The sequence below is a fragment of the Coffea eugenioides genome, chromosome 11 (assembly GCF_003713205.1).
Source record: "Coffea eugenioides isolate CCC68of chromosome 11, Ceug_1.0, whole genome shotgun sequence".
In the NCBI taxonomy this organism is placed as follows: domain Eukaryota; kingdom Viridiplantae; phylum Streptophyta; class Magnoliopsida; order Gentianales; family Rubiaceae; genus Coffea; species Coffea eugenioides.
In genome coordinates, this window is record NC_040045.1 from 42135586 (window position 1) to 42147775 (window position 12190).

The 12190-nt window shown below is 36.1% G+C and overlaps 1 protein-coding gene across 1 annotated transcript; it reads left to right on the forward strand.

The window, feature by feature from the left end:
* Positions 1-10346: 10346 nt before the first annotated feature.
* LOC113752615 lies at positions 10347-11409 on the forward strand. Its single transcript, XM_027296715.1, has 3 exons — positions 10347-10431; positions 10600-10646; positions 10926-11409. The coding sequence occupies exons 1-3, from the start codon at positions 10347-10349 to the stop codon at positions 11208-11210; spliced, it is 417 nt and encodes a 138-aa protein (XP_027152516.1). The 3' UTR covers positions 11211-11409.
* Positions 11410-12190: the final 781 nt, after the last annotated feature.

Consider the following 12190-nt stretch of genomic DNA (forward strand, 5'->3'; position numbering starts at 1 on the left):
GACTCAAGCCTTGATATATGGAAGACTTGGGGAGCTTGAAGACCCAGACCTTTCTAGCTTGGAGCTTCAATGCTTGAGCGTTTGAGATGCCTCTGGATGTCTCTGTGTCTGTGTCTTTGATTTGGTTGAGAGACCCCTATTTATAGCTGTAGCAAGAGGTATAGGTTGAAGACTTGTGTACCACTTTACTTGTCTTGCAAGACGAGCAGTCCTATTAGGACTGTGCTAGTCAAATATTATCTCTTCATTTTATATTTATTAATAAATAGATAAGTAATTCATCGATTGGCCAAACTCGTGGGGACACGTGACGTGGCGCCGTTTGACTGGCCAAGCTATTGCAGTATATAAGAAATACGCTTGGATTAAACAACTCTAAATATTATTCCTTTAATAAGAAATAAATATTTAGGTATTTATCCAATAGACATGTGACATGATATGATTTGGTTGGTGGAGATATCCCTACAATTTGAATTGATTTGGAACACCTCAACTTGACACGTGGCAAAATATAATTGGCCATTTAATAACCAATTTTTCCAAGTGTACATGCCATATGGCAATATCCAATTGGATAAAAATAAGTCATGAAAATACTTTATAGACCAATGATAATTTTTGGAATTTAATTAAAATTTCATTGTCTACAAATGCCCCTCAAAACTTGTTTGCGAAGAGTACAACTTGAACGGACAAGTTTTGACTTTCTTTAATTTGCTTAAGTTCCTTTCTGGCCAAATTGGACTTCGAAACTTTGTGAATCAAGTCACCTAAGTAGGAAGCCAGCCGCACAAAGACTTCAATGACCAAATAGGTACATAAGTGATTAATCAAACTTCATGGAATTCAATCTCGTAAATGATTGATCAAGCACTAGTGCACTAGTGCACCTTACATGTAAAACACCTTTTCATTGGCCTAGGAAGTTCCCAACTCCAATTATAAGACAAGTGCATTGTTCCTTGATCAATCATGAATTCCACTGCTTCGCAAGATTCAAGGTCCGAACTAGTCAGCTTCTTGTCGAAATCCTAGGATTTGTATCTTGATGAACTTAAACATTTGAGTTCCTTTTTTTTTTCCTTCTTTTTTTGTGATAAAGCCAAAGCTTGAAGAGTAACCCAACACAATTCTTCAAGGAATTAATCAGCCTATAGAAGTTGGTTGCGAAAATAATTCCTTCCAAGGCCAACCTGAATTGAAGCTTTGTCCTTTATAATCCTATGGAAGAGCAAGCCCCTGAAACCAGCTTAGAATCCACTTTCTTTTAGATGATCAGCCTGCCAACCGATTTAATCGCTAGGAACCTCTAGAGCGAAGGTATTCCCTAGACAATTTAGGTGAACAAGGAAGCAGGTCTGCACTATTCATCTTCGGCGCAAATTTTCGTTTTTTTTATTTTGACTTGTTTGCATGCTATGGTATGTTCCGGAACATTATAGATCAACGTAAACTGTACCGTAGTCCTGGCGAGAGCTGGGCAGGCAGTCCGCTAACCCCTTTGGTTCGCCTTAGGGGAAGGTGGGGCTGTTACAGGTGGTATCAGAGCCACGTCGCGTGGTCTCTGCGCGAAGTGAGACTGGGCCAAGTGGTGTTGTGGTCCTAATTTCATGAATATGTTTAAGTGCTTGTTTGAGCATAAGCTATGAACCTTGAAGTGTTATAGGTCTTTAATCTTTTCATGGTATTTAAGGACCTTAGATAAGTATGTCGGACAGGAATTTTGATTTGTAGATGGTTTACTCTTGGGACTGGCCAGCTCGAGATGTGAACTATCTTATTTCGGATTCTCGTGCCCGAGTACCCCAGAATTGAGGTGATGCAAGCTACTAGGTATTTGAACCCTGTGTTTTGGAAACAAGCCTTGTATTTTGGAAACGTGAACAGGCTTTGTCTGACTAAAATGAGCACAAGAGATCAATGGACATCTAGTTTGGATAGTAAGTGACGTGAGAGACCAGACGGGCTGGTACTGGGATGACTTTTCGACTGTATATTACTAAGTCTATATTTGCTTACTTGCTTATCCGTCTTTGAATATAACGTGTTATATGCGATATGTTATTGGTATGATAGATTTTGTTATGTTAGTCAATTTATTGCATTCATGCATGGAAGTACCCTTTTGAAAAAAAAAAACCCGCGGACATGGTCATAGCAGTGACACAAAACGAGACCAAGAGTCAAAGAGAAGAAAGGGAGGAAACAACACCTGAACCGAACATGGACCAAGAGTGCTACTTGTATTCAAGACTTTCTTATGACCCATTGTTTTGCCGACAGGCTACCATCTGAGGTCCAGCAACTCTGTAAAATGGCACGTAGGGTTGAGATGTATAATGAAATCGGGGGTCTTCGAGACGAAATAGAAGTCCAAAAGAACCTAGTCGCATACTGGGAAGGGCGCTGGAAGCACGAGTATACAGAGAAAATTGAGCTCCTGCACAAAAATTTAGAGCTAAAAAGGAAATATGAAGGGATTTCCGAGGAGGCCCTGGAAAAGGCTCAATGCATCAAGAATGCAAAGGTGCAAGTGAAAGCTTCCCAAATACGGAAAAAGGGTGCAGTGGGTAGCGTGAGTGAGGAACCTAGCGAAGCAATGACACCTTCTAAAGTACAGAAAGTGAACCAGTTATTCGGGCCGCCATGGACAATGGGGGCGGTAGATAAAAGATTTGTCAATGAAAGCCAAACCAGACAGGGGGAGATTTCTCCGAAAAGCAAAAAGATGACTTTCCACTTGACTTGTGACTATTGCGGAAAGGCCAATCACACTGAGAATGATTGCTGGAGAAAGGGGAGTAGATGTCTGCGTTGTGGGAGCATCGAGCATCGAATTGCATATTGCCCGATTAAAGTGCGGAAAAAGAAAAGAACTCAACAACCAACCCAGACCGACCCTGCACCGTCAAGTGGAGAAGGGACTGGAATGAAGAACCTCGTTTCTTCTGACTCTGAAGACGGAGAAGGTACAGGCCATTGGTTACTTTAAATTTGAAGGAAAATTTCGAGGACGAAATTCTTTTAAGGGGGGGAGAGTGTGAGAACCCGTAAAAACCCTAATTATTTTCCTAGGGTTTATTTCCCCTTAATTGCATGTTTTCTGCATTTTCTGGCTTAGAAATATTTTCTTAGTGGATTTTATGAGCAATTATAGTTTTAAGATGATTTTTCTAGCATTGGTGAATTTTTAGGAAATTAAGAGTAAATAGTGGACGTGGGACCCACTAGTGCGAAAAGTTTGGAAAAATTCGGCCAATAAGGTTAAGTTTCGGATACTGTGGAAAATTTATCGGGTGTTAAGAGATAAGTAGAGAGTGAGATTTGATTGATGTGAGAGAGAAAAGAAAGGATAGGAATGCATTAATGAGAGTGACAAGTGTCACTTTCTCATTGGGTGAATTTTAAGATTTACTATTCCAATTTTTGACTTTTTTTTGACCAAAGGATTAAATATCCAAAAATTGCCCAAAAATCACCATTTTTAACTCTTGGATGGCCGGCCCTCTTAGCTCAAGAAAGAAGAAAGCTTCTTCAATTTTCAAGCTCCCAATTAGCTCAAATCAACCAAAACAAAAGCCTAAACTAGATTTCACTCCATAAAATCTTTCCTTCTAGTGCTAGTAATTGTCTTAGTGAAGTTGTTTTGAAGCTCTAAGGTGGCCAACCTCTCTATCTCTCTTAATTTCTTGGTAAGTGATGCTTGAACACCCTACTACACCTAATGATGGTTATATTATGCTTAGAAGTGGCTTGAGTGTTGGAAAATGTGATTTATTTCTTGATTTGAAGAGTTTTGGTGAAATTTTCCATTTTATGATGAATTTTCTGGTTTCATATGATTTTGATGTTGTGGACTAGTATGATGCTTGGTAATAAGGGGCTTTGGCTCTAGTAGGTGTGAATTGTTGTTAAATGCAATCAATTTTGGATTTGGAATGAAATGTGAAAAGTTAGGGTTCTTGAACCCCTATTCTGTCCGAAATTTTAGGTCATAGCTAGAGGCCGAATTGGACTTTGCTCAAAACATGAAAGTTGTAGGTATTGATGAGTTTAGTGTGCCTGCAAAATTTCAGGGCAATTGGACAAGTGTAGAGTGAGTTATGCCGTTTTTACTGTTGCTGTTTTTGGTGCACAGAATGTCCGAACTGCGATAGAAATTGCCTGTTTTGACTGGAATTGGTTTGGATTTTGAAGTTGGTGTCTTCTGAGGAAATGTAGCTGGATGTCTTAGCTAACTTATGCCTTTGGAATTTCGGCATTTGGACCTGTGTAGGCTGAGATTGACGTATTACAGTTTTGTGTGTTTTGCAAACCTGTTTTGGTAATTCTGGGTTCGTATTTGGCATATTTGACCTAGTTGTGTTAAGAACTGGATTGAGTGGTCTTCTACATTGTTGTAGCCCTGTTCCATAGCTTCGAAACGGTGGGTCTTACACCCCCAACCGACATTTGTAGTGAGAGTTGTGCCATTACCGCATTATGACGTCAAAACTGGTTTTCTTATCAAGGCTTAGGTTAAAGCCCTTTCTTAATTTCTGGTTTGCTTTCATGCTTGTATATGTTTATAAAACCCTATTGGGGTTGTGAATTGGTGTTGTTTATGGCTCGGTATGGTTTCTTGTTGTATGATATTGTGAGCCTATGGAACGGCTCTTGACATGAAATGCTTATATGTGTGTTGTTGGGTTGTGATTGAAGAAAAATAATGAAGCCTTATGGCTGGAAAATTTGGTAAACACAAAGGGCATGCTGCCCGAATTTTTACTCGAGATTTAGAAAACTATATTCTCGACTTGAGTAAAGGTTAAGTATTTAACCCTTGAATTTCCATGCATGAAACCCTATTGGGCGATAATTGGTTTGACTTTATGACTCGTTATCGAGTCTTATGGTATTTGTTTACATGTTCTAGGGCGTGACGATAGCTCACGACATTCTCCTGACGGAAGTGCATGAAATAGCACTTAATTGATTGGTGAGTGTACTACTCACTTGTGTGCTATTATATGGCTTTGATATTTGAACTTGAGATGTTGTATGTTAATGGATTGATGTGAGAGTGTACTTTATCACTCTCACTTATTGTTTCACATGTTATTGAAAAGTTATTGGAAAGTTATATGAACTGTTATATGAAATGAAATACATGACTTGGTATCGATTGGACAAGTATCCAACGACTACAAATGTTATCATTGAGCTCAACCCCATTGGTAGTTGATTGAATCGAGCCGACAAGGGTTTGGTCGTGACAATTAATGAGCCTTGGGTAAAGTTATAAGGAATCTTGTAGTATGAGAGACTCTTGATTCCGGTATACTCGAGTAATACCACAGTGCAAGTGTTTGGAGTGCGGGCCCGGTAGGGGGATGTTTGGTGGAAGGAATGGGAGAGAAGAGGAGTCTACGGTTGGTTACTCTTCAACATTGACGGAGGGTCAATGAGGTTGGATCAAGAATGGAAGCGTGGAAATGGGCTCTTGAGAGCCGTCCGTATCCTTTTATCGATGTGTTTCATTCCTTAATTGTGTACTTGAAATGAAAGGTTATGCTATATGCTCTTAGTTGCTTATGTGGTAGTAACTCACTGGGCTTTAGCTCATCCCGTTCCATTTGTTTTCCTTACAGGAATTGGAAACGGTTATGACAAGTTGAGCTCATGTATATGTATTTTGATTAGCTCCTTGAGGGTGAAAACCCTAAGTGTTTTGATTCACCAATGTTTGGTGTGTAAATGGCTACTTGTTTATGTATGAACTAAATAGCTATTTGGTATGCCGTTTTGGTTTGACGATGTCGGATTTCCATATGTATATGTTAAATTGATGTTTGGATGAACTTCGGAACGCTTCGGCCTTCAAACGGCAGAAGAAAATTTTTGGCGGAAAGGCTCTGGCCTGAATCCGGCCGGGAATCCGGCCATAAACTGGCCGGATTGGCGGCCGGATTGTGAAGGGTTTTCGAAAAATTTTGGATTGCTCACTGCCTTGTATCCGGCCGAGAATCCGGCCGGTAATCCGGCCAGATTCTGACCGGATTCTAACGTGGTCTGCACTATTCATCTTCGGCGCAAATTTTCGTTTTTTTTATTTTGACTTGTTTGCATGCTATGGTATGTTCCGGAACATTATAGATCAACGTAAACTGTACCGTAGTCCTGGCGAGAGCTGGGCAGGCAGTCCGCTAACCCCTTTGGTTCGCCTTAGGGGAAGGTGGGGCTGTTACATATATACATTTATATTAATTATATAAATACATTTCTACATAGTATTAATATATATTTATAATATATTAATTTATACATTTATAATAATATACACTTATAATTTATAATATATTTATAATATTCATTTATAATTTATACATTTATAATAATATACACTTATACATTTATAAATATATTTATATTATGTATTATATAGAATATAGTACATTTATATATTTTTATATGAATATGTAAATATATTTATTTATAAATATACATATATGTATTATAAATGCATAAATGTATATTTATATGAAAATTATAATTTATAATTTATACATTTATAATAATATACATTTATACATTTGTAAATATAAATTTATTATAAATGCATAAATGTATATTTATATAAAAATATAAAAATTATAATATTCTAAAAATATTCAAAAATATGTTTCAAAAATACCTCTAAAAATAATCCAAAAAAATCTACAGTAAAAGTTTTTCATATAGTTTTTGAAAAACAACCCCAAAAACAACTAATCCAAACGGACTTGTTTTTCAGATTCGAAATGCTACAGTGGTGTTTTTGAAAAACAACCCCAAAAACAGCTAATCCAAACGGAGCCAAGGTGAAAAAGATTGTAAATTGAAATATTTTGAATTTAAAATCTTTCACTTATTAAAAAATTTTTTAAAAAAAGGCTAAATCGTAAAAGCAATGAATGCCTCCTATGTTAACTTCTAAGTTTTGGATACGGTTTTATTGAAGATGTAGAAGTAATTTCGTTGTAAAGAATTTGTTTGCTGTCACTAGAATATTTCACCTGTTCATAAATTTAATTTTAGATAATTAATTGTTTTAATGTGCTTATGCATACATATATATTCAGCTATTAAGCGTACAGTAGTTTTGGGGAAGAAAAAGAGGAATCAATACTATTTGACTGTTGGTTTTGACCCAGAAAAAGAAAAATACACTACTATTTAAGTCTTGGAAAATGGGAGCCTACTTCTGTAAAATCGATTTCACGAATTCCATAATTTTATAAGTCATGACTCACGACAGATTTGCACACATGATTCACGCTTTATAATTTCAGGAAATTTGACTAATACAGTTTGATTAGTATTTTTTTGGAGCTAATTGTTGTTTTGACTTTACAAACCCTTGCTCTCGAACGAAGAATTGCAGGGGCCCATGCTGGAATAGTTAGGCTGGTTACCACTTGGGATCTTTACCAACGTCTTTAGTTCGAGTTTCAGTTGTCATCGTTTCAGGCATCGGTCTGATTCATTCTATTTGAACGTTGTGGGATTAGTCGGGTACAGACCTGGGTACCTATGGCGTTGAAAAAAAAAAAAAAGCATTGAAGGGCTATTGGGGTGTTAATTTATCAACATTATTTTGGAATTCGGATTCTTCGCACTAAGGGTCTGTTTGATAACATAAAAAAGTGTTGAATCTGAATTTTTTCAGATATTCAGATGTTTTGAATGTTTGATAAATGAAAATCTATTTGCTGAACTTGTTAAATAGTGCTGAACCTGTATGTATTTTTTTCAGCACAAGAATCCTAACTGAATGCTTAATTCTGATAAGAATCAATAGAATTACTTCAGCTACCTTATCTTATCTACCAAATCTACCATTGTTTGTTAATTATGTTCAAAATTCTTATCTAATTAAATAATATAATATTCTCTATCTAACGATTTTTAGTTTCTCTTTTCTCCTTTTTAAATCACTTTCACATATTCTCCATACTCCTCATATAATATATTTCGTATTTTATATTAATTTGATTTAAAAATAAATATTTTCATTTTCATACCTAACAATTTTAAACTAATTAAATCATAGATTCTATTTCTTTTTTGAATGAAAGGACATAAGGGCAAAATTATCAAATTAAACTTATTAAGCATTCAGCTATAAATATTTATCAAACAGTATAAATAGGTTTAGTATTAAAATTCAAACATTCATATATTTTTTTCGGTGCTTAAAATTCAGCAAATTAATTGTTTTAGTATTCAGATTTCAGAATTCAGACTTCAGAATTCAGATTCAGTTTTATCAAATGGAACCTAAGCCTGACTACACACGGCCAAGGCCAGTTTTTGTGGATTCCTTGAGTGCCAAGACGTGCATGCATGGTACAACCGTTAATTTTCAATGCAAATCTGCGGAAGCCAATGCATTATAGAGTTTTAGTGCACTTACTTCTTGTTAATGTCGCTTTTGCAGCTCAAACCAAAAGCAATAGAGCGTCTTCTTATCCCTCAGAGACCTGCAAATTAAGGTTGTTTAAAAGTTGTCCGCCAAGCTACAAGAAGATTTTCACAGGAGCTCCAAAATTAGGAAAACTTACTCGGAAAATTATAAAAGAAACATGCTGGTTCAGGTCTCTGAGATGCGTACCACATTTGCATAATTAGATGAAGAATTTAGCGAAAAGGAGGAAAATTAAAAACTTGCCGATCTTAACAGATTGGTATGAAGTTTTTACAGGTTCATGAAAACGTATGAACGTGAGGAAAAGGTCGGCCTCTTAATTTATTGCTTATTTTGTCGACAATTAACATCATGAGTATGGATTTTCTGGCTTGTTAATTAATTAATACCAATGTGGGAGTGCATGGAAGTGTCCAACTTTCATGGCTTCTCCGCCAAGCTACAAAAAGATTATTGCAGAAACTCCCAAAAAAAGCGTCCAGAAAAGTTCTTGGAAGCTACAAAAAGATTATTGCAGAAACTCCCAAAAAAACAAAGAAAAGTTCTTGGAAAACTAAAGAGGTCGCCATTTAAATTCACACTCCAACGTGCACAATATTTGCACAATGAAAAGAACAGATTCTTACGAAGTGATTCGTATCTCAACCAGAAGTTTGCAGCTAGGTTCTTGAATTTTAATGCAAAAAAAAAAAAAAAAAACTTGTAAACGTCCGCCTTTTGTTTGTTTATTCACATATGTATCTTCTTGTTTGTCGCTGCCAACGTGGGAGGCCCAAGAAGTGTCCACCATGAATGGTGATAAGGGGAATAGAGCACATAGGAAAGCTAAGTTGAAGGCACTAGCGTGGAAATGAGTAGAGACCTCGATTGGCAGATGCATGGGGCAGACAAGCGCGAAACACTACTTATATCTTCGTCTTCAGTCCCAAGCAATGGCACAGAGTTTCCATTTCCCAATCCCATCATCAACCAGTTTTCACTTCATTTTGGACCACTGCAAAACCACAGTAATCAAATAAATCTGCGGCCCATATGCAAACCATCTCTGTGTGTTCAACCAAAAAATGGTTGCGAAGAAAGAAATTGCACCAAATCATTGATCAAATCCGATTAAATGGTATCCGAGATGGTCAGGACTGGTACTCAAACTAAAGTTTAGAAAAATGGTCTAACGAGTCTTTTTAGTGCACTAGCTAAGAGGGCTGTCAAATGTTAGCTTTTGAAAAAATTTTGAGTTAAATAGGGAACATATCTAATTATAAAGTGGGACAATAAATATAAGTTTGTCTACTCTCCGGAAAGATCTGTGTTGTGGCCATCGATTATAAAATCTAATTTTGAAAGAGCTCCAAGAAAATATTGATCTTATTCTTAAAAAAAAGGTAATTAAGCATTATATTAGTGATTTATTAGATTACTAAGTTAATTAGTTTACCATGACTCTCAACTTTGAAGTGAAGAAACATCCATTTAGTCCAACGTACTGGTGTAATATGACAATGTGTTGTAGAATTTAGAGTCACCATTTCCAATTGGAGGAGAAGTGCTGAGAACCTTTTTGAATCTCTGGCAACTAAATTGTATGGAGATCCTAGAACTGGGAGCCTAACTGACACATGGATCATCACAGAGTTACATGTATAGCACATTTTATGAGGAAAAGTTCCTTTTCTTTATTTTCAGTTAACTGATCATGGCCAATTAAATTAACATCTTTACAACACAAAAGAAGCATAGTATTTTGTAAAATCTAGGGATTGTGGAAGTTTGAAAACTTTTGGACCATATCTTTGACTTGTTCTCATTCCTTATAAAGCTCATGCTCGTAGCTTGTGCTCCACTTCCTTAATTTAGACGCTTGAACGAGGGACATACACTCAACAGAAGAAATCAAGAGATGCTGGTATCTGTAAAGGTCACACTTCTGCTACTAATTTTAGTGCTGTCTGAAGGAAAGCTCTCAAATGCATATTCCCCGGAAGGTGATTTTTTCTCTTTATATATATACAATTCTTGCCATCCATCTCTCTTTTTAGATTTTGTAGTCCTTTATGTAAAAAGAAAATCAGGAAAGGGACGTTAATGTAGACAATATCCTTTACGTTTAATCCACAAATGTAATTCTTTTGTTCCCATGATTTAATTTGTAGGTCCAAAAATGGCAGCTGGAGGATGCAATGCAGCTTCAATTGGAGAGGTTGGTAAAATTGTTTACAAACTTGTAGTGGACGTTATAGTAGAATCTATTCTTTATCATCTTCAACAGTCAAAATAAGAGGAGTAGCCAAGAAATTCTGAAATATACTACTATTTACTCTCAAAATGATAGTCGATGCTACGCATTATATGTTGCAGAAAAATTCACAATTTGCGTCCCAATGCTAAAATGATCCTACTCTATCCTATACGCATGTTTTCTTAAATTTTGGCCTTCGCCACTAGTAATAGCCTGATACTAGTGCTTTTTGCTTTATAGCCATTAGCAGCAGATGGTTCGCAGAATCGAAGTGGTTTGAGAAAATCTGCTTTGGGAGGACGCAAAATCAGGCTAGAGAAGGTGAATGGATGTGGCCAATATCAAGAAACTCGTGTAACATCATCAAGGGCAAGTGTTGAAGAGCAAAGGCAGATGTCTGTCAACGTTGTCAAAGGTAAGCTAAGGATGAGAAGCCTCCTCTCGGAAAAGAAGAAGTTGGGTGGATTTGGAGCTTTCACTGCTGATTATAGGGGACCGATGCACCATCCTCCTAGAAACAACTGAGCATTCTAAGGAAGATGTCCACTTAATCTTGACCCCTTTTATGGTTAACAGACAAAAGATGTATCCATCATTTTTGTTTTCTGCAGTAACTTTTCTTTTTGCCATTAGTGAGTGATTTAGCTACTATTAATGAATTACCTTTCTGATGTACTTTTCGTTTTCCAGATTTTTGTCAGTTCATCAACCTTTGTCTAGCAGACTTCTGTTTAGCTGCTCTTCTTAACAACAAATTTAATTTGTTTCATCCTTGAAACAGAATTGGTTAGCTATAAAAGGCGCCCACGTTTCTCTTTGTTCTTCTTCTTCTTCAAAATTAGTTTTTGGAGGAAATTTTGTAGGCAAAACAAAACTTTAAAAAGAGTATCATCATATCATAGATGTTGTTGCAAGAGTACCCTTACAAGTTAATCAGTTTTCATAACAAAATACTACTTTTCTTCTGTGATTCAATTTACTAAATTAATTAATAGTTGTTGAAAGCATCAGCATCAACCCGAGTTTCCATATAATTTTGCTGCTATTTAATATCACTATAGCAACGTATATTCTTGAAGCATCTGAGCGTATACCTATGAATAATTGACGTATTGTTTACACTTCTTTTGGATTGGAATGCGACATTGTTAAAAAAAAATTGAAAATAAAGATCTCGTTGTTGGTGCAGATTTATACCTTAAAACTGAAGTTTCTATTTGAGAAGAAAAAAAAAAATGAATGATGAAAATGGTCTCTAAACTATCTAAAATCACACGCTGTTGCTAGCGAGCCTTTTTTTTTTTTTTGACCAAAAAAAGTTTCTTAACTCCTTAAAACAAGTTTTTTGGGTCATTTTGTACTAAATCAACTGAAAATGACCTACAATTTAGGCTATATTTGCCCCTCAAAATCTATAACAACAGGAGAAATGTACTTTAAAGAATTGAGTAACTTTTTTGACCAAAAAAAAATATTTATTGGATGACCATACCATGCCACTTTAG

Excerpts from the sequence above, each read along its gene's own strand:
- LOC113752615 (XM_027296715.1), top strand. The coding sequence starts at position 10,347 with ATGCTGGTATCTGTAAAGGTCACACTTCTGCTACTAATTTTAGTGCTG. Across the intron at positions 10,432-10,599 it reads AAATGCATATTCCCCGGAAG|GTCCAAAAATGGCAGCTGGA; the intron begins GTGATTTTTTCT and ends TTTAATTTGTAG. Across the intron at positions 10,647-10,925 it reads ATGCAGCTTCAATTGGAGAG|CCATTAGCAGCAGATGGTTC; the intron begins GTTGGTAAAATT and ends TTTGCTTTATAG.